The following is a 23192-nucleotide window of genomic DNA, read 5'->3' as shown; positions in this document are numbered from 1 at the left end:
TAATTTAAAAATCCATAAAAAATGATTTTTAATGCATATTTTACTGTGGCAAATAAAATTCAAAAGATTGAAACATTTATGTTTTGTCTATTCTTTCATTAAGAATACAGTTGAGGGGCGGGGGAACACATGTATACCCATGGCTGATTCATGTTGATATAAAGCAAAAACCATCATGATATTGTAAAGTAATTATCTTCCAATTAAATTAATTGAAAAAATAAAAAATGGAGATTTTAAAACATTAAAAAATGAATACAGTTTTAATATCTAAGCAGATAGTAAGATTTAGTCATATTTCTAAGTCATAAAAACATAAGAAAGAAGAGTTTTTAAAATTTATAAATATAAATTTTTATGCAGTTTAAAGCTATGAAATAACTCAAAATATATACCTTTTATACTGTGGCATATTAGGATGGAGAGGACAACTTTGGCATTTTACTTGGTGGCAAGTTAAGATTGACAAATAAACAAAAATAACTTCCCCTACCACTGTGCAAGGTATTCCAGACAATATAAGCACTTTTCTTTTTAAATCTCATGATCCTTAGGCATTTTAACTAAAGTATAGTTAGTCAGAAGGTTCCTACCTTAAGCAAGTTTTCACAGAGATCATTAAAGTTCTTATTAAGGGCTTGATTAGTCAGGTTAAGGCTGCTTAATCGGATTACTCTTACTGATGTAAACATCTAAATATGGGAAGATATAATGGCATGTCATTTCATTATTATTAACTATATACTGTAACAGAAAATAAAATAAACAACTACCATACTACTACTATAATAATTATTTTCTAAAAAGATAAGATTTAATTGCAATAAGGAGGCAAAAAGAAGACACATGTTAAGAAGAAACTTGCCAAAATCACACATGCTATATTTGCTTAAAATTAAGAATAAAAGGTTTACCTGTATTTCAGATGTCCAATTATTTATACCAGGCATGATTTCTGTATTACAACTATAAAAGCCTGTCAAAATAAATTATAGTTAAAACTTATGATATTATTTCATTTATTCTTGTTGTTAAAGGATAACATTTCAATTATTACATGAAATCCTAACTGTAAAATCTACTCATTCTTTTTTTCTAAAACTCTATACCTCTGGGAAACTTTAGACCACGTTAATGTATCAGCATGGTTTTGGGGGGTTAATGATAAACATAAAAGGATTAAAAAGCAGTTCACCTAAGTTCTAATGTAAATATTTTTAAACACTGTGTTTTCTATCTTGGGGCAGCAAAGAACATGACAGAATGTAACACTGATAGAGCCTTTAGAGTTAGTGCTATAATCATTATGAACTGAAATACTGATATGCAAAACTAGTCTCCTCTCAGGTAATTTTTCTCTATTTACCTGAAGGAGGTGGGACATCAGTGAGGAGAGAATGTACATCTTCCATAGCATCTGTGTCATCAATCTGAAAATGAAAAGATTAAACCTATCACATAAATAATAAATATGTAGTTATTTCAAATTTTTAAGATTATTTTTATTATTTATTAAATAGAAAACATACAGCATCAAGGAAAAGTGGTGCCATTTTCCCCTAAGTTAAAGCATAAAACTTGAAAAAATTTTTCTATAATCTATAAACTTTACTGCAATAATAATTATAAATACTTCTAAATGAAATATCTTACATTACAAAGTATACTGGGTTAAAAAATTCAAGCCTTTTCTCAAGTCTTTTTGAGGGCATGTTTCAAAAGATTTATAAAGATAACATAAACAATCACTACCTCTGTTTAAACTAATAAAGTGAAACTTTAAAAAATCTTTTGGCTAAATATGGAACTACTTTAAAACAGAATTACATAGGAATAAATTTAAAAGTATATCTTAAAAGAATAAGTACAAATTCCATTTTTCTTACATCTCAATATTCTATTGTGAATTATAAATAGTGAACATATCCAACTGGACATATACATACATTTATCTGTACCTTGGGGGTCTAAGTCCTATCTCATACCCTTGAAATGTCAAGAATCACTTTCAATTACACTTTGCTTCAGTTACCCACAGTCACAGCCATACCTCAACTGTGGTATTCCCCAAAACATTTCACACCAAGATCTCAAGCACTCTCCAAGCACAACCCGTGTGTCTCTCTGTCCCTTTTACTGAATCTACACCTTGCCCTTTTGTCCACACTTGAAGCACTTCCATTCTCCCATTAGCTAGAATCCCATACACAATTTAAAATTTGCACTCACAAAAAAAAAATAAATTAAAATAAATTAAATAAAAAATGAAGTTCTAAAAAAAAATGCTCTAAATAAAGGTTTAAGAAATGCTAAGAATCATCTGGAGGGTTTGTGAAACAGATTCCTGGGCCCCACACTGAAATATTTATGTATGAGGTCTGAAGTAGGGGCCCCAGGGTCTGAATTTCTTACAAACTCCCAGCTGGTGCCAATGCCATTTCACAGGACACTGAGTAGCACTGCTCTAAACAGAACCCTGGAGCTTGTTACTTCTTAATCTTTCACTGACCTACGCTTCTTTTTTTCCATTCTCAGACTGTATAAATTATGAGAAAAGCGTACAAAGTCATATAGTTTGAATTTTCTACAAGGTAACACTCTTATCTCAGTTAAGCCTTGAGCATCTTTTACAGCTGACATCCTAATCATTCACAGGCACTGTTCGAGACTCTTCAAGCCTCCAATCCCAACCCAGTTCAATTCTACTATCACCTTCCTGCTTTACTGAGATGCAGACGTTGGATTTTTTCTCTCAACTGTCACCTTCAGTTCAGTTCAGTTGCTCGGTCGTGTCAGACTCTTTGCAACCCCATGAATCGCAGCACAACAGGCCTCCCTGTCCATCACCAACTCCCAGAGTTCACTTAGACTCATGTCCATCGAGTTCGTGATGCCATCCAGCCATCTCATCCTCCGTCGTCCCCTTCTCCTCCTGCCCCCAATCCCTCCCAGCATCAGATTCTTTTAAAATGAGTCAACTCTTCGCATGAGGTGGCCAAAGTACTGGAGTTTCAGCTTTAGCATCATTCCCCCCAAAGAAATCCCAGGGCTGATCTCCTTTAGAATGGACTGGTTGGATCTCCTTGCAGTCCAAGGGACTCCCAAGAGTCTTCTCCAACACCACAGTTCAAAAGCATCAATTCTTCGGCGCTCAGCTCTCTTCACAGTCCAACTCTCACATCCATACATGACCACAGGAAAAACCATAGCCTTGACTAGACGGACCTTTGTTGGCAAAGTCATGTCTCTGCTTTTCAATATGCTATCTAGGTTGGTCATAACTTTTCTTCCAAGAAGTAAGCATCTTTTAATTTCATGGCTGTAGTCACTATCTGCAGTGATTTTGGATCTGTCACCTTACCAGGAAACATTTCTCAGTATCCTCATTTATTTTCCTTTCCTTCAGGATCAAAGAAAGATCATTAACCCTTTTAAAGCTAAGCATTCTACAGGGGAGTGCCTGGGAAGCAGATCTGTGAAAGCAAAGGTTCCATAAACCTTTCACGTCACATTTATTCTTCAGGGAAGTCAGTTCTGAATGTATTTTTACAATGAAAGTTCGATTACATATTCTGAACTCAGCAAGAAAACACTAAGTGCTTATATTATTATGTTTACATGTAAAAATGTTATAGTAACATTACAACCTATAAAGTAGGTAAGGACTATAGTAAGTGAAGGAATAGAACCTTATTTAAATTAATTCAAATTTACAAAAATAGCTCTAAAAGTTTAATATTTTTATTTCAACCCCAACATTTCTTCTTCTCAAACCATCTACATTATTTTATCAGTCATCTGGTATTAAACAAAAGATATACTACCAAGTCTTTATATCTTCAAATTTGTTGTAATTTCTGTAAGAAAACATTCTTTTGACATTTATAACAGTTGTAAGTTGTAATGATTTTAAAAATCACACCGATTTAGGATCTGATTGTAAAAATACATCTCTTATAGTCCAAAAATTTTAGAAATCATTTCAGTGCAATAATACCTCCAAAACAAAGGCATCTTTTTTCCCATGTGAAAGGTCCAATTCTGTAACTTCATCAGAGCTTTCTGACTGAGATCTCAAAAGTCTTGAGCGTTGTCTAGGTTCTGGAATGGGGGATCCTATAATCTCTTCAGATATCTCCTAAAAGAAATATAATTGCTTTATATCGTATCTTTTTCTGTTTAAGGGAGCTTCAGTTGACATGTAACATAGCAGTTTCAGGTGTTCAATACAATGATTTGATATTTGTATGCTTCAGTCTGGTTTTGAATTTTCATATTAATAGAAAATTACAGGGGGGGATGTGTAAAATGTATTCATAGTCTATATTTAATCATAATCTTTAGGAATAATTAAACTTTTATAGACTACATGGCTGTCTCTTTTAGTCAGACACAATTTAGGGACTAAACCACCACCACCACCTTGATACAATAATCCAGAAACTATCACAGACACAGCAAGGCAACACTGACATCTAGTGTACAAACAGGACACTACAACTGGTAGGGAACTGGCGGGTTTTCCAGCTCACAGTGTTTTCCACTCGACATTTGAAAGTCCTAAATAACTCATAAAGAATTAAAGATTATGTACCCAAATAACATTCTAATTTTTTATATCTTATGCAGTGTTAATTTTTCAAAGCCCCAAATAGTAAAATGTGGTATATGACATACGTATCTATGACCAACTTATTAAGCTAAATAAATCTTGACAGTTACAATGATCTCTTTAAGGTAAATGTATGGTGCAATCTTATATGGATTTATAAATTTTCACCTATTTTATAACCAAAGATCGCAGCTAACTAGAGGTTCTAAATAGCTGCTGGCCACAAGGATATCAACAGAAAGTGGGATGTACACAATGTACAGGACACCAATGTAAAAGACAAAGCTTGCTGTTGGTATAACAGAGCTATCTTAAAAAAAAAAAGACCAAGGAAATTATTTTTAAAAAGGTCTTTCCAAACTGTTTTCAATGTTCTCTGCTAGTGCACACCTTACATAAGACTGCCACCGCACCATTTCCAAACTCAGCTAATCTGCAGCACCTTCACATCCTTACCTTATTCGCTTTCCACATTAATCTGCCCTACATAAATCTGACAGGGTCCCTGTTACAGTGACTACAAAATGAGAAAGAAAAGACCCTGCATTTTTTAGTATTTTTGCCATAGATAAGCAATCTTTCTTTATACTAAATGAAGAAAAATTTAATCCACTTATTTGGTTACTCAACAAGGACTTATCTGTCAGGAGGCTACTACTAGGTGGAACTGGTCAAACCATTAGGGATATAGCCTTGACGCAGCTTCATTCTACTGGGAGCATCAAGGCAAGTAAGTGAAAGTCACCCAGTCATGTCCAGCTCTTTGTGACCCCATGAACTATACAATCCTTGGAATTCTCTAGGCCAGAATACTGGAATGGGTAGCTTTCCCTTCTCCAGGGGATCTTCCCAACCCAGGGATCGAACCCAGGTCTCCCACATTGCAGGCGGATTCTTTACCAGCTGAGCCACCAGGGAAGCCCAAGAGTACTGGAGACAGCCTAGCCCTTCTGCAGCAGATCTTCCTGATTTAAACCAGGGTCTCCTGCATTGCAGGCAAATTCTTTACCAACTGAACTATCAGGGAAGCCCAGGAGCATCAAGCAATACACAGAAACATACTTCACACATAAAGACACACAGAAATAAGAGAAACGGAAAACAATAAAACACTGAAGGGAGATGCAAAGTACCAAAAACTGATGGGAGAGTTACCATTTTTTAAATAGGGTGTTCAGAGTTGGCTTCCCTGAAAAATAAGACATTTGAGCATGGATGTAAAGGAAGGAGAAAGAATGAGTAATAGGGACAGCAAATTTAGACAGTGTAGAAAAAAAATCCTTAAAAGAACCTAGAAATACACTAACATGTAAACAATAACTTATGTATTCACAATGGAGATTTATTTCACTTACCGGAGGATTGATTTCATACAACTCTTTATTCTTGGCAATCGTGTCATTTATCTTCTTCTGCATATGAGATATGTGCTGCTCGTATGAGCCATCATTAGGAGTCTTTCCAGCAATCTGAATACCACCAGGCGTTGGTAAAGCTGCTAAATACACACCGGTGGCCGACTGATAAAAATAATGGGGGAATAATGAGAAAAAAATATCTAAATCATAACAGTCCTTCGGTATTCATATTTAGAAATATGGTCCTTGTCCTGTGTAGGAAAAAGATAATTAGCACCAGTGTTTGCACAGGACATATGTAAAAGAACATAGAAAAACAGAACTGGTAGCACAGGGGTTGGTTACTTCCAGTGAGAACCTTGGGTAGGTCAGACACAGTAGTGAAAGGACAATTTCCTTGCCTCTGCATACACAACTGGACTTTAAAATTTTTCCTCATGACTGTAAAAAATAATGTGCACAGAAAAAAATAGCTCAGGAAAATACGATTGAAAATTGTAATAAGTAAGTATTTAATGAATGAGTAAAGTTTATCTTTAAAGTGGCAAAAGTAAAAAGGAAGCCTATGCAAAGCAAGTGAAGAAACTGAAGTTCAGAAAGGATAGGAAGCTTACTCAAGATCACATCAATAAATGTGGAGAAGAGATGTGAATGTGTTTCAAACTCTTAAAACCAAGAGCTTTCCACTATATCATCCTAACTTCATAATCACCAAGAAAGAAGACCTGATACAGATTTATTTTAAATATTTAATTAAATAAAATTCTGACTTTGTAACAGTACTGTATGTCATTAGTACTGAAAACCCTATATTAGGGGAAATACAAAACAAGATAAAACACACACACATATGTGCTTTATGTTTAAATATGTTTCTGTAAGGAAAGAAAGGAAAAAAATGTATAAAAGTACACACAGCAAATTGTTCACATCAAAGGAGTAGAATGGAGAAAAGAGAAGACAATTCTTTTAACTCTGGATAGTTGCATAAATTGTAAGAGTTGTTGTTACTAAAATTTTTAAGTGACTGCCAATTTTGTTAAAGTCCATCCTGGAAAGCGTGTGGTGTTCTATAAAGTCTGGTCCCCAGAAGCTGTTTCTCCTGGTTTGTTCGCATGTCCATGACTGGACCCACAACTCAGTCTCCGATGCTCCAACTTAGAATGCCCTCCACACCATATGACGCCTTAGAGCACCATCTCTTAACACTTTCTTAACTGTATTCACTAATAAGGCAACAACCCAGCATGGCTGAGAACACAAACTCTGCATTTGAAACTGAGTTCTGGTATGTGCAACCATATCACTTTGGACAAGTCTCAATCTATTATGGCATCTGTCTTCTCTTGTAAAGTTAAGATAATGTCCATTCCTTCCAGAGAAGTGCAGTGCCACATACCCAGGAGACACTCATCTGAGATTACCTATTATGAAAGCTACTCTTGGGACCTTGAGATTCAGGTGTACAGACTAAAAAAGTCTCCAACAGTTACAATGAGTGTCCCTAGTGATCAAGAAGAAAAGATCAGTAAGAATCAGAAAAGGCAGTATTTGAGGCAGGAATGTTAACAATGCTGAGAAGGAAAAACCCTATGCTAGCATTGCATAAACAATAATAAAGTCCAGACAATGGTGGCCAACTTACAAAATAAGGTCTACATGGTAATTCTTAGAAATGTGACTGTAAGAATTTTAATCTTAATACAAAAATAGAATAATAACATAAATATAAATTTATATAATAGTTTATTAATTTAATTTCAAATAATAATTTCATAAAGAAATATAAAAGTATCTGAAAGTCTATCACTGGATTTCTTTTCCCCTAGCCTTTAGAAGTCTTAATGCCCATTTTTTAGCTAAGTCTTCTTAAAAGACTCTTTGAATCACATAAAACAGAATCTACAACTACATGAATCACAAAACAAAAACAAAACATCTTGAAACTTACCGCTAAGCCCATCAACATATTTTCGCCCACTGTGATCTGAATTCTCAGTCCAAATAAAGCATTCATTGCTTTGAGTTTTAGTTTATTCATTAGCTGAGTATGCACTTCATATTCCATAAATGGCAAGAGATTACTGATGGCTGTGGCATTTGCTTCTGCCTGTGCCTTCTTTTTTAAGCGACACAATCTATTAAGGAAAATAATGTAGTCAGTGGACAGTGTTCCTGATACCATCTTAAGCAATATCCAATTTTTAAAACTTCCTAAAAATGTGCTTGATGAAAAACATTTACTTGCTTCAGATGGGCTTATTATGTTTTATCAATAATCCTTTCTGCCATTTTTTCACCGTACACACTTTTGCTAAAAGTCCCATTTTGATAAACAAAAGGAAAAAAATCTCAAAATCTCTAGAAATGAAACAAATAATAATCAAAATCATCAGAGAATATAGTTTTAAATCTTAGGTTTCATAACGCCACATGATCATATAATGGGTGGACAATAGAGAAAAAAAAGTTAATTTACTCATTAAAAGAATATAAAACTTGAGTATCTACCATGTGCCAGGCACTGTTCTAGGTGGTGAGCAATGAATAAAACACCGAGACCCTGCTCTTGACCGTATTCCAGGGGAGGAGTAATAAAAAAAGGCAAAGAAACAAAGCAACTGCAGACAACGCTTAAGAATCAGGTGTGTGCAGAAAATAAACCAGGTGAAGAAAGAATACCTGGACAGAAGGCCTCAGAGCAGAGATAACATCTGAGCCAGGATCTTAAAGACAAGACGGAATTGGGACTGCTGGAGAAAGACAATGATGGAATGAAGTTGGCATATTACAAGAACCAAAAGGAGACCACTGTAGCTCCAGTGAAGTGAGCAAGGGTGAGGGCAGCACAGAGGAGGATGCAGTTAAGCATGGGCATGACTATGTCAGGATTGGTCATGGTGAAGAGTCTGATTTTATTCTACCAGCAATGGGAACGCCAGATAGATTTTAAGAAATAACATGATCTAATGTATATTTTAGGACATCATTTATACTGCTACACAGAGAACGGTGCAAAGAGAAGTGATGTGGGAATGGTGAACAAGAGCTACTTAGGTGACAGACAACAAAAGCTTGGACTAAAAAGTTGACTGAAAAGATGAAGAGAAGATCCCCAAACTGGTAAGCCAGGCTGCTCAGGCCAGCAGTTTTCAAATGCAGGCTTGCATCAGAACCACCTGGAGGGCTTGTTAAAAAACAATTGCTGGGCTCCATCCCTAGGGTTTCCGAGTCAACAGTTCTGGCACAGAGCCTCAATTTGCATTTCCATGCATTCCCCCAGGATGGTGATGCTACTGGTCTAAGGGGCATACTCTCAGAACTGTTGAAGAAGATTACTTAAAATAAGAAGAAGAAAAAAAAATAAAACTGGATAAACTATGTACTTTCAAAAATCTTCCTAAAAGCATCACAGGACCAGGGCAAGGGGCAATACAGGGTATAAATATAAGTGGGTAGCATAAGGAAGTTCTTTTGTGGTGGTGAACAACTGTGTATCTTGACTATGATGGTGGTTTACACAATCTATTTGTTGGATAATACTGCATAGACATATATACACACACACAAATACTTAAATGAATGCAAGTATTAAAAATGTAAAACTGATTCAGGTCTGGAGCATAGTTAAAACCATTATAACAGTGTCATTATCCTAGCTGATACCCTACTACAGCTGTGTAAGATGTCACCAATCGGGGAAGCTGGGCAAAGGGCACACAGGACTTTTTACAATATTTGCCAAAGCAAGTAAAACACAATGAACAATAACCAGCAGAAACAACAGAAAAAAAATGTTTTAGATATTAAAATCATCAGTTACAGAATTAAACACAGACTATAGTAAGTGGTATCAGATTTGAAAAAGAATAAAATACAACTTCTGGAAATAAAAAATCAAAAATTTTAAACCCAATTATTAGGCATAAGAGCATATTAAAGATAGCTGAAGACAAAACTAAAGAACTGAAAGATAAGAAAATATCCAAAATATAACATAAGAAATAAAAAGATTAAAAATATAGATAAAAAAGTAATAGACATAGAAGAGGCGGTCAGAAAGTCTCACATACTTTAATTGGAATATCAAGACAAGAGAACAGATGAATCACAGAACTAACCTAAAATTTTTTAAAACACATGAAAGATACCATTCTATAAATTCAAGATGTCCAAGGTATAACAATTAGGATAAAGAGAACTCCATACCTAACACTCTACAGGGAAACTGAAGAAAACTGAAGACAAAATAGCTTGCACACAGCCTGAGGGAAAAAAAAATAGACAAACTTCAAAAGAAGAACAGTTAGTCTAGTAGGTTTTTCTCAACAGTTGCAATGAAGGCCAGAAGGCAGTGGAAGAGTATCTTCAATGTGCTTAAAGAAATGTGCTAGCCAAAGATACTGTTTAAAGATAAAGTAGGCTCATTTTCAGACATGTAAAAATAGTTCACCATCAAAAAAAATACTCAAGGAGATAACTCAGGTGAAAGAAAAACAATTCTAAACGGAAGGTCTAAGATGCAAGAGGGAATGAAAGCAAAAAGGAAATAGATTAGAAATATATTTTAGAAGAAAATTTAACATGCTTTTGAAATAACTCTGATGTGGGGAGGTAAGGAAAGAAAACAATGTCTAAGAATACCATATTTGCAATGAAGAACTGAATAGAGCAAGTATCACTTATGAAAACAGGAAAGACCAATATGAAAGAAATGGATAAAATCAGCAGTTCAATATGTAACAAGTATTAGATGCTTATGAAAGTGGGGTGTAAAGTAGACAGCAAAATATATGGGTCTGAAGCTCAGAAGAAAGTTCTGAACCAGAGCTATAAATTTAGGAGTCCTGGAGTTACAGACAGAATACAGATATATAGGAGTTGATGACTTCAACTAGCAAGAGAGCGCTGAGAAGAGGGTCTGAACTCATGGCTCTCAAGGAATAAGAAATGAGGAGGAATGAAGACTATATATAAAGGTAGGAAAAAAGCACGTGTGGCATTGTCAAGTCATGAATTTCAAGGAGAAAATGATCAGCTGTGTGATTATTGCTGAGACCTTAAGTAAAATGAGGACAGAAATGCTCCATGGATTTGGCAGCCTGGCAGTTGTTAGTGACCTAGATAGCTGCAGCTGTTTCCTGTGTGCCTTCCAATTTCCTATTCCAGCACACTTTAAAGAGAACTCTTAACAGCTAACTGAAATTGTTTAAAAAAAAAACAAACAAAAAACCACACAGCACCATTCTTAAAAAGAACAAAAAGTCAACTTCCAAATTGTATCAGATATTTAACGTCATTAAAGCATACTGAGTCACATCCCTCACCTGTGACAGGTTAGTTAATAATCTTAATAATAAACATTTGTACCTAATTTCAATGTTTAAGACTGTTTTTGCATACAAGTTTATCTGAGTCTCAGAAAGAGGATTGTTTTTCCTTCCAATTTTCCATACAGTAAAATCATATGGATCATGTATGTCTATTTGACTTCATACTCTATATTCCTTCAAGGACCCCAAGTACTGTCTTCACAAACATACCTTGCTTGAATGAGACAACCTTTTCCAATAACTGTTGCATCCACTGGGAGGTCTATGGTTGTGAAGAGAACATCAGGAACTTTTTGTTTCCTGCAGTTATTGCAGTATGTGAGATGAGCTGGAAACGGCATATTCAGTTCATCATATGGTATATGGCAAAATCCACAGCCTGCAGGCCAATTTTCTTCTAGCCTATATGGGTACATTAAGGGGAAAAAAGGCATTCTTGAAAATTCTATGCATTTTTCCAAAAACAAATATTATCTATCCAGTACTTGCGTGCAAACTATATCATAACTTTGACCATAATAGGTACCACTATGTTTAATAAGAAAAACAGGAAATCAGAACCACACACTCTGTTATGGAACAAGAGGCTTATACAAGTAGAGAGGCATTTTCTATCAATTATGTTTTTTTTTTTAATTTTTTAATTGAAGGATAATTGCTTTACAGAATTTTGTTGTTTTCTGTCAAACCTCAACATGAATCAGCCATTGGTATACATATTTCCCTTCCCTCAATTCTTATGTTTGATGACCTGACAAAAACCACTATTATTCCAATGGTTTCTCCTTTAGGATACAACATAAAAATGAATGGTTGATATATGACAGAAATCAAACCAATATTGCAAACCAATCATCAATCAATTAAAAATTAAATATTTTTAAAAATGGCTAGATAACAAGAGTGATATGCTTTTATTATCTGAAAAGATAATACACATAAAATCAGAAAATAATTCCTAAGGGAAAAAACCAATTTGAAAAAAATCTACAGTTAGAAACAAATGTATTTAAGAGGGGAAAAATGTCAAAGCTAGACACTCTAAAGTTTCTAATTTCTAATGTCTGTTGTAGCCTTTCAGAGAAAACAAAACACCTGGGTTCCAGAAATGAACATCCATCATACATGAACCACAAACGAACAACCCACAACCTTCCCATTCATTGTAAAATGTCTACTGTAATAGGCTGCTTATGAAATCACTTTAGAATGATTAAGTTTTTTTCAGTCATTAAATCTGAAAAAAATCAGGAGAATAGGAAGGGAAGAGAGAAACTCCATGGAGAACAGCAGGATTTCACACAGTCACATCCATGGCTCTGAAAAGATGTGGGTTCTCAATTCTGTTTCATCCAAAAGTTTACAGGTTACTATATTTTCCAGGAATCAGGCTTTGCACAGATTCTTTGTATACATTATTTTACAGAATTTTCTCAGTAAGCCTCTAAATTAAATTAAGTTTCTCCCAGATATTATTGTTTCACTGTTGGGATGGCATTCTGGCTTATTAGAAGTAACAGGGGAAACAGATATGAGCAGAGCTGTGAGCCTGAGCAAGTCATTTAACCTGAGAGTCTCCTCTATAAAACTGGAACAACAGTATCTACTCAGAAAGGTTCTATTTTTTTTTAAAGATTAAGTAAGAAAACTATAGCTACATGAACACCCCCTTCAATATGACGCCAAGCACAGGGAAACAAAACCTAGTTTCACTTGGCCTGAAACCCAGCTGAGATGCTAAGTAATTTGCTCAGTCACAAAAAGTACTAAGTAGCAGACATCAGATTTTAACGTCAGTTTGTTTGAATCCAAAGCCCTTGTGGTACAAGGGGACACAGAAAGATGAAAACTGGGACAATTTTTAACCAAATAACCAAAAAATTTGAACACAGGTGGTATAACATCATAAAACATAAAGAATAAAAGTGCTAAAATGTTCAGTTCAGTTCACTCAGTTGTGTCTCTTTGCGACCCCATGGACTGCATGACATGAGGCTTCCCAGTCCATCACCAACTGCCAGAGCTTGCTCAAACTCCTGTCCATCAAGTTGGTGATGCCATCCAACCGTCTCATCCTCTGTCGCTCCCTTCTCCTCCCACCTTCAATCTTTCCTAGCATCAGGGTCTTTTCCAATGAGTCAGTTATTGGAGCTTCAGCTTTAGCATCAGTCCTTCTAATGAATATGCAGGTTTGATTTCCTTTAGGATTGACTGGTTTGATCTCCTTACTGTACAAGGAAATATCAAGAGTCTTCTCCAACATCACAGTTTAAAAGCATCAATTCTTCGGCATTCAGCTCCTTTATGGTCCACCTCTCACATCCACATGACTACTGGAAAACCATGCTTTTGACTAGATGGACTTTAGTCAGCAAAGTAATGTCTCAGCTTTTTACTATGTTGCCTAGGTTGGTCATAGCTTTTCTTCCAAGGAGCAAGCGTTTTTTAATTTCATGGCTGCAGTCACCATCTGCAGTGATTTTGAGGCCCAAGAAAATAAAGTCTGTCACTGTTTCCACTGTTTTCCCATCTATTTGTCATGAAGTGATGGGACCAGATGCCATGATCTTAGTTTTCTGAATGCTGAGTTTTAAGCCAGTTTTTTCACTCTCCTCTTTCACTTCATCAAGAGGCCCTTTAGTTCCTCTTTACTTTCTGCCATAATGGTGGTGTCATCTGCATATCTGAGGTTACTGATATTTCTCCCAGCAATCTTCATTTCAGCTTGTGCTTAACCCAGTCTGGCATTTTGCATGATGTACTCTGCATATAAGTTAAATAAGCAGGGTAATAATATATAGCCTTGATGTACTCCTTTCCCTATTTGGAACCAGTCCAAAATGACTGCAGATGGTGATTGCAGCCATGAAATTAAAAGATGCTTACTCCTTGGAAGAAAAGTCATGACCAATCTAGACAGCATATTCAAAAGCAGAGACGTTACTTTGCCGACTAAGGTCCGTCTAGTCAAGGCTATGGTTTTTCCAGTGGTCATGTATGGATGTGAGAGTTGGACTGTGAAGAAGGCTGAGCACCGAAGAATTGATGCTTTTGAACTGTGGTGTTGGAGAAGACTCTTGAGAGTCCCTTGGACTGCAAGGAGATCCAACCAGTCCATTCTGAAGGAGATCAGCCCTGGGATTTCTTTGGAAGAAATGATACGAAAGCTGAAACTCCAGTACTTTGGCCACCTCATGCGAAGAGTTGACTCACTGGAAGACTCTGATGCTGGGAGGGACTGGGGGCAGGCGGAGAAGGGGACGACAGAGGATGAGATGGCTGGATATCATCACTGACTCGATGGACATGAGTCTGAGTGAACTCCGGGCATTGGTGATGGACAGGGAGGCCTGGCGTGCTGTGATTCATGGAGTCGCTAAGAGTTGGACACGATTGAGCGACTGGACTGAACTGAACTGAACTGTTGCTGGTTCCATGTCCAGTTATAACTGTTGCTTCTTGACCTACATACAGATTTCTCAGGAGGCAGGTAAGGTTGTCTGGTATTTCCATCTCTTTAAGAATTTTCCACAATTTTTTGTGATCTACACAGTCAAAGGCTTTGGTGTAGTCAATGAAATAGATTTTTTCTGGAATTCTCTTACTTTTTCTATGATAGCGGATGTTGGCAATTTGGTCTCTGGTTCCTCTGCCTTTTCTACATTCAGTTTGAACATCTGGAAGTTCATGGTTCATGTAATGTTGAAACTTAGCTTGGAGAACTTTGAGCATTACTTTGCTAGTGTGTGAGAGGAGTGCAATTGTGTGGTAGTTTGAACATTCTTTGGCATTGCCTTTCTTTGGGATTGGAATGAAAACTGACCTTTGCCAGTCCTGTGGCCACTGCTGTTTCCCAAATTTGCTGGCATATTGAGTGCAGCACTTCCACAGCATCATCTTTTAGGATTTGAAATAGCTCAGCTGGAATTCCATCATCTCCACTAGCTCTGTTTGTAGTGATGCTTCCTAAGGCCCACTTGACTTCACATTCCAGGATGTCTGGCTCTACATGAGTGATCACACCATTGTGGTTATCTGGGTGATTAAGATCTCTTTTGTATAGTTCTTCTGGGTATTCTTGCCACCTCTTCTTAATATCTTCTGCTTCTGTTAGGTCCATAACATTCCTGTCCTTTTATTGTGCCCATCTTAGCAGGAAATGTTCCCTCGGTGTCTAATTTTCTTAAAGAGATCTCTAGTCTTTCCTATTCTATTGTTTTCCTCTATTTCTTTGCACTGATCACTGAGGAAGGCTTTCTTATTTCTCTTTGATATTTTTTGGACTTCTGCATTCAGATGGATATATCTTTCCTTTTCTCCTTTGCCTTTCACTTCTCTTCTTTGCTCAGCTATTTGTAAGGCTTCCTCAGACAACTATGTTGCCTTTTTGCATTTTGTGACTGGTGATGGACATAAAGTCCGATGCTGTAAAGTACAATATTGCATAGAAAACATTCATAACCTGGAATGTTAGGTCCATGAATCGAGGTTAATTGGAAGTGTTCAACCAGGAGATGGCAAGAGTGAATATAGACATTTCAGGAATCAGTGAACTAAAATGAAGTGGAATGGGCGAATTTAATTCAGATGACTACTGTATCTACTATTATATCCATTATATCTACATTATATCTATTATATCTATCAGTGGGCAAGCATCCCTTAGAAGAAATGGAGTAGCCCTCATAGACAACAAAAGAGTCCGAAATGCAGTACTTGGGTACAATATCACAAATGACAGAATGATCTCTGTTTATTTCCAAGACAAACCATTCAATAGCACACTAATCCAAATCTAGGCCCCAATCACTTATGCTAAAGAGGCTGAACAGTTCTGTGAAGACCTACAAGACCTTCTAGAACCAACACCAAAAAAGATGTCCTTTTCATCATAGGGGACTGGGATGCAAAAGTAGGAAGTCATGAAATATCTGTAGTAACAGAAAAGTTTGGTTGGCCTTAAGAGTACAAAATGAAGCAGGGCAAAGGCGAAAAGAGTTTTGCCAAGAGAACGCATTGGTCATGGCAAACACCCTCTTCCACTAACACAAAAGACTGCTCTACTCGTGAACATCATCAGATGGTCAACACCAAAATCAGATTTTTGCAGCTGAAGGTAGAAAAGCTCTATACAGTCAGCAAAAACAAGAGCAGGAGCTGACTGTGGTTCCAATCATGAACTTCTTATTGCAAAATTCAGACTTAAATTGAAGAAAGTAGGGAAAACCACTAGACCATTTACATATGATTAAATCAAATCCCTTACGATTATGCAGTAGAAGTGACAAACAGAGTTAAGGAATTAGATCTGATAGAGTGCCTGAAGAACTATGGATGGAGGTTCATAATACTGTACAGGAGGCAGTGATCAAAACCATCCCAAAGAAGGAATGCAAAGAAAGTAAGAAAACATTTGAAATATGAAATGTACAAAACGGATAATCTCTAAATACTGACATCCTAGGGAATTTTTTTCTTCCTTCTACCCTCCTACATTTTTTCAAATTTTCTTTAGTAAGCACTAATAATTTCATGCGTCCATCCAAGCCATAATACGGAAACAATCAAACTGCATGAGAAAGGCTGTTCGTTAAATTAGGCTTCTACCTACTAAAGAATGGAAGCTACTGACATAAGCAAGAACTATACGGCAGCACTGGGACAACTCACTGGCAAAGTCAGTTTCCTCAACAGAATATTCCAATTGTTTAGTATACTTCAAAATGTCCAACCTTCACTTTCCTATTATTTACCATGACTTTTAATGCTCTGAAACATATTATGGTCAAAATCCATGTTTAATACTGACAAACGAAGAAAATGACCAAGGTCTTCATAATATATCTTTCTTGGCTACAGAGACTTGCAAATTTATACTAAATTTGATAGCATATAGTTTGGTTTTTTTTTTTGGCTTTCTTCCCTACATTAATACTGGGGGAAAATATGCATAGTGTTAGGTAAGAAGTATTTAAGATTTATATTATTCAGGCAAACTCTGGTATCATACTTACAGCTTTCTGTATATATAGTTGATAACCTCATCATTTTATTTATGGACACTAACAGATTAAAGGAACCAATAATCAAATAAGCCAAAAAGCAGTCTCGTTTTACCTAATGCTTTCACTTTTACTTTCTCTTTAACATATCTTAAAGTCATATTTCACAAGGTTTTTATACATAATTGAACCTTTTATATATAATTTTCGTACAACACAGTGTCTGTTTTGTAAATTAGGAATTTTCTTTATGGAAATTGTTTCATGACCTTTTCCTATTTTGGAGGTAAGACAAAAGGAAAAGAAAGGAAGAGAAAACTCAAAAGAAATTACTTCTACATTGTAGCAAACACAAAAATGTATACCTGAAATTCTTCAATTGGTAATCACATGTGCCATTTACTGAGATATTAAAAATAACAATGTGCGTCATGCAGTGCAGAACCAAATACTTCTTTGTTGCTATGGTGTTGCTATGGATTAGGTAAAAATCAGTCAAGTGCCTGGCCCTGATTTCTACACTGCACCCGTGTAACCTGCCCTCATAGAGAAGGATTATCCCAGCTCTGAGAAGAAAGTCAAACTCTCCCTTCTCTACCCTTAAGGAAAATAAGCCATGCTGTCGTGACAACCTCTGTTCCAAACAGCCCTCCACGGTGCCATCCTGCAAAAATCTAGGGTTCAGTACAGCTGCCGTGCCGGATGCAGATAAAATACAGACCTCTTCACTACAAAAGAAAAAAAAAAAAACATAACCAAGTTAATATTTTCAGGCAGTCTAACTCTGGAAAATGTTAAATATCAAAGTTATTACCAAGGTGACAATTTAAATTTAAGATAGACTTTACTAAATATTATTATCACAGGATTACCTCCTAAATCTGGGATAGAAAATAGAAGTAACATTGTTAAAATGAAGACAAAGAGTATTCTTTGTCACTTAAAAATTGTAAAAGATATAGTATTAGTGATAATTCCTTTAAAATATGGCAAAGCTTATAAAGACTGGAATGTTTAAAAATAATTGTAGTAACAAACTATATTGCTAGCCCATTAAACTGTAATAAAATACTCTTTAAATGAATATTGAATTTTATTAAAATTATTCTAAAAGCACAACTATGTAAATATCTATATTGCTTTAGCTTAATTTAAACTTAACAATAAAAAGACAACTGACACAAACATACAAAGTATACTAGACAAAGCTTAAGCTACATCATATTATATATATGATAAAAACCGATTTTCCAAAGAATTATCTGAAACTCTTTATTACATATTATCCAACCTGAAAACCAAAAAAAAATCAACATAATTATTGAATTTATGAATGAGATCACTCAAAGCTAATGGGAAAAGTAGCAACCTAGGGACAATACACTTGAAACAAAGTAAATGGACAAGAAGCAAGGCCATAAAAGAAATGATCTGCAAGAGGCCAAGCTTCTAATGGTTAAATGCACACTGAGAATATAAAAAAAAAAACACAAAGCCACAGAAGGCACTGAATCAAATAGCTACTAGAGCAGGTGTGCATTTCAAGGTGTGCACAGCAGGGAACTAAATCCAGTAATAGTAAGTAGGACGGGTTAGAACAGAAAAAACTAGTAAAGACAGGATCTAAATACAAAGATTTTCTGAGGTCTCCAGGGAAAACAGAAGCTTACATCAGGTGAATGCAAACTTCTAAGTAAATGAATTGGACTCATTTCTGTAGACTCCTGCATCTCTGACTTATCTCCACCTACTGAATCCACACCTCTGGCCTTCTCCACATGCTACTCTTTTCACCCTGAAAACCCTCCTTAATGCCTTTTCTCTTCATGATATAACTCATTTCTCAAGATACAGTTCAAGCTTCAGTTACTTCATTAAAACTTTCTTCCAATCTTCCTAACCTATAGCCCTCTAGGATCCTAAGATATACTGGGATATCTCTACCATAAAATGTATTATGCTTGTCATAATTCTCCAGGAGAATGTGAATCTGATGGTAAGAACTGTCTTCTAAAACTATACCCCTAAGAGCTGAAAGTTTATGAAAATAAATCCACAAATAGAGCAAGACTATCTACTGGGGAAAGGTAGGATAAGCCTAACAAGGTTAGTAGGTTAACAAAAGTAGAACAGCTTCTATGAGAACAGAGCAGTTCAAGGGTATAATATATACAAAGGAGTACTACTCAGCAATGAAAAGGAACAGGTTCTTACTAACTGTTACAGGGACGACACTCAATTTAATTTCAACTTAAACATGCTGAGTGAAATTAATTAAACAAAAAGGAGTGCATAATGTTAAGATTCTATTTACATAAAATTCTGTAAAAGTGAAAACTTATTCTAGTGATAGAAAGCAGATCAGAAGTATATCCTGTGACAGGGGTGGGATGAGAAGGGACTGAAGCGAAAGAGTACGAAGGAATATAGAGAAGCTTTGGGGGTGATATATGTGTTGACTGTCTCGACACTAATGATTTCATGGTTTCATGACTGATGCTAATGGTTTCATGATAATAATGGTTTCCTGGCTTTTATGGTTTTGCATAAAACTTATGTGAGAACTTTTCAAAGTAATGCACTTTAAACATGTGAGATTCTATGCCTATTATACATCAATAAAGTTAGAGAATGAAACAGCATGGCTCTGTAACATCCTCATTTATTACAGTCTAATCATTTTTTCTCCAACAAAAATGATCAGCACCACCACAAGAAAGTTATCCATGTAATAGCTGGCAGTTAAGAATTACCCAACAGAAGGTGGAAAAATTAGACAGCATAAGGTCAAACAGTGTCTAGATGACATCTATTACCAACTTCTGAAGGAGTGGAAAGTAGGGTTCAAGGATGGCAGACAGCATAAAATCAGAACCTAAGTAAGGAACTGGGAAAACTCTTGATTAAGAGAAGGGCCAAAATAAACTAGAAATAAATAAGCAAATGGAATGGGTAGGAAAATATCAGGTTGTGATCCAACAGTGAAATTTAATGGTTTCAAATTTTTAAAGAGGAACAGTTCCATGTGATAATGAAGTCAAAAGAAGGTTGAAACTCAACTGAGGCTAGAGGACTTGAGAATGAGAAAGCACAAGGACAGGCTGTTAGAAGGGAGATAATGTGTTTAACTGGAGGAGACAGGCAGGAAAAAGAGCAGAAAAGTTTTGGAGGTAGAAAATCCTGAACAGTGGATCGGCACGGACTTAAATGGGGAAGAGGTTGTCCAAATGAAAGACAGGCGAGAAAGAAATTGAGAACTGAGTATGGAAGTCCCTTCCTAACTGGATAGCGTTAGGGAGATCTGTTGGTGGGAAAAAGTTAAGTTATAGTTCATTAATAAAGGCAGAAGAGTTTACAAATGAATTTGAAAGACACACGGCGGTTCATTTACAATAGATTAAGGGTTTCAAAATCCCAGAGGAAGGAGCTGGTGAAGTCACAAACTGGAGTAAAGTAGGCCTGGAGTTAATACTTGCTGTGTGCCAGTATTATATTCTCATTTAATGTCTCAATAACCTTAACTGATAGGTAGTTATTGTCTCCAACATATAAACTGAGACTTGGAGGAGTAGAGCAATTTTCCTGAAGTTTCAGGAAAATTAAGCAGTAAAGATAGCATATGAACCTCCTCCTGATGTATTCTAAAAAAGCCCATGCTAACTGGATCAATCCACTTTTCTTCTTTTCTCCGTATCTGCCGAAAGCTTTTCCCCTTTCAGATGACAATCTGTAAACTACAGCATCTAGAAAATCAAGTTGTTATTATCATTTACCAGATGCTAGTTGATTCACTGTAGCCCACTACAGCATGACAGCCTAGTGCTTTGGCATGGGATTTTATTTCTTGTCTGATTTCTGCCCACCATGCATCTCGAGTTTCTGGTTCATCTGAAAAATAAATTTTAAATCAGTTCACTATTCAATAGCACACTGTCTATTTGAACAAGAAATATTTAAAGTACACATACTCTGGAAGGCAAAGAACTACTATTCTACAACAGGTTTTCAAACTTCACATCTTTAAAATGCTAGTTCTCAAAAGCTTATTAACATTTTCATTTAATGCTACTTCTCAAGAAGTTTAACATTTTAAACTCAGATGCTAGAAAGTAAATCCTCTAGTTCTATTTGCTTTAGGGCTATCTATAGGGATCTGTTTTATGAGACACAATTTGAAAGGCAGACCCAGAGTTTTCAGACTCTAATCTTAAACTTAAAGGACTTCCTATGTCTCACCTCACTGAGTGAGCACCTTGAGTCATATCCATAAATTTATTTAAATTCTGATTTCATTTCCTGGTACTTAATTTTTAATAATGCAATACAGTCTGGGTTCTCTGCAAGGCATAGATTTATCAACATTAAAAAGCAGAAAGCCATCTGTAGCCATCCTTCTAAAGAGATGTGGGTCCTGAAGCAAAGTGACAAGAAATAAAGGGACTGGCCAATTCAAAATAAAGAAAGCAAATACATCGGAAACATTAGCACGAAGAATCTAGTTAATGTACATAAGGACAAATTTCAGAAAGAACACTGAAACTCCATATATAGCTCTGTCATTAAGAAAATGCTTTCGAATCACAGAATCACATTTTATTACCATAGAGTAGGCCAACATTGCTTGCAGTGGAGCATTATAGATGGAACATCTGTCACATACACTTTCTAATTACTTGCATTTAGCTGCAAACTACTGATGAACAGCAGCTGCATATATAGTTAACTTTTCATGCGCAAAGATGTTAAAAACAGAAACGGTCTATATCAGCATATCCTAAATTGTTCCTTTTTTTGTGACCAATTCCATTTGGGAACAATTTGGAAAAGAAAAAACCTGATCAACTCTAAATAAGATGTTAAGCTCTTACTGTAAATCTTTCACATTAAAAAGGCACTACTACGACTACAAATCCAACAATCCAAAACAGCCTTCTGAGTTTCTGTACATATGCAGTTTTCAAATACGTTTTTCAAAATAAGTAGAATAAGTAGAATCATACTCACTAGTGAAATACTGAAGACAGCAAAGTAAAGAAAGGTTAAAAGGCTTGTTATAGCTCACATTCCTATGGTGGAATTTTGTTTCCCCCACAGGGAGATCAGCAAAAAGAAGTGAGGAGATAAAAACCAGAACTACAAATGATGCCAGCCAGTTCTTGCGTTAAAGTCTTAGATCCAAGACCGTGCTACCCTAAAACTTTCTTTCAGAAGAGAAGAAAGAAACACAAAACTCCAGGAAACTGAGGAAAAGATCAAAGTACGAGATAAAGAAGGAAAAGAAATAGAAAATACTACAATATGGCGTTAGCAATCAATATTACAAATTCAGAAATGGGTGAGACAATTAGGAGGCCCTATTTTGCACATATGCTACTATGTTAAAGAATTTCTTCATATTCCTAGCTGAATTGTAGACATTAAGAGCACAAAAACACTTCCATATCCATTCTCTCTTTTTAGGACATACAAGTTTCCAGATTAATTTGGACATCTATTAACATCATCTTTTCCTAATAGGGAAATTTTACATCATAAGACAAACTATTATTCAACTAGTTGCTCCATCTATCAAATTACTTATGATTTTCTAAAAAGATAGCAAAAATAAGAGAACTATATCTCAGCTTAGAAAAAAATTATTTTCCCGAAAAACTATGTAAAATGAAAAGTCTACTTTCTAAGACATAATAGTAAAACCTGCAAAGTACTTTTCAAATCATTCTGCAAGTCTACAATAATATTTACTAAATCAAATAATCATATACTACATTTTAAAAAAAAACAGATTTTCTCACATTAGGTTGGCCTACATCTTGCTACATGGTAATACATGGCAGTTTTTCTGCTTTAAAAATTTTACAGGATGTAATCAACAGTATTATTTTTT

At 35.6% G+C, this 23192-nt stretch overlaps 1 protein-coding gene across 3 annotated transcripts in view; it reads right to left on the bottom strand.

The window, feature by feature from the left end:
• Nucleotides 1-23192, bottom strand: part of C2CD5 (C2 calcium dependent domain containing 5) — an 87820-nt gene that overhangs the window by 18268 nt on the left and 46360 nt on the right. For all 3 annotated transcript variants that reach the window (XM_068970932.1, XM_068970934.1, XM_068970935.1), the window contains 9 exons: nt 21079-21193; nt 17938-18033; nt 11514-11705; nt 7922-8108; nt 5968-6132; nt 3998-4138; nt 1367-1430; nt 915-976; nt 594-692 (listed from right to left, as the gene is read on the bottom strand). In XM_068970932.1, coding sequence (XP_068827033.1) covers nt 594-692; nt 915-976; nt 1367-1430; nt 3998-4138; nt 5968-6132; nt 7922-8108; nt 11514-11705; nt 17938-18033; nt 21079-21193 — 1121 coding nt within the window. The remainder of the gene's footprint in view (nt 1-593; nt 693-914; nt 977-1366; nt 1431-3997; nt 4139-5967; nt 6133-7921; nt 8109-11513; nt 11706-17937; nt 18034-21078; nt 21194-23192) is intronic.

Source organism: Capricornis sumatraensis, chromosome 4 (assembly GCF_032405125.1).
Source record: "Capricornis sumatraensis isolate serow.1 chromosome 4, serow.2, whole genome shotgun sequence".
NCBI classification, from domain to species: Eukaryota; Metazoa; Chordata; class Mammalia; order Artiodactyla; family Bovidae; genus Capricornis; species Capricornis sumatraensis.
The sequence above is the reverse complement of the archived record's forward strand: the minus strand, read 5'-3'. Positions and strand labels throughout refer to the sequence as shown.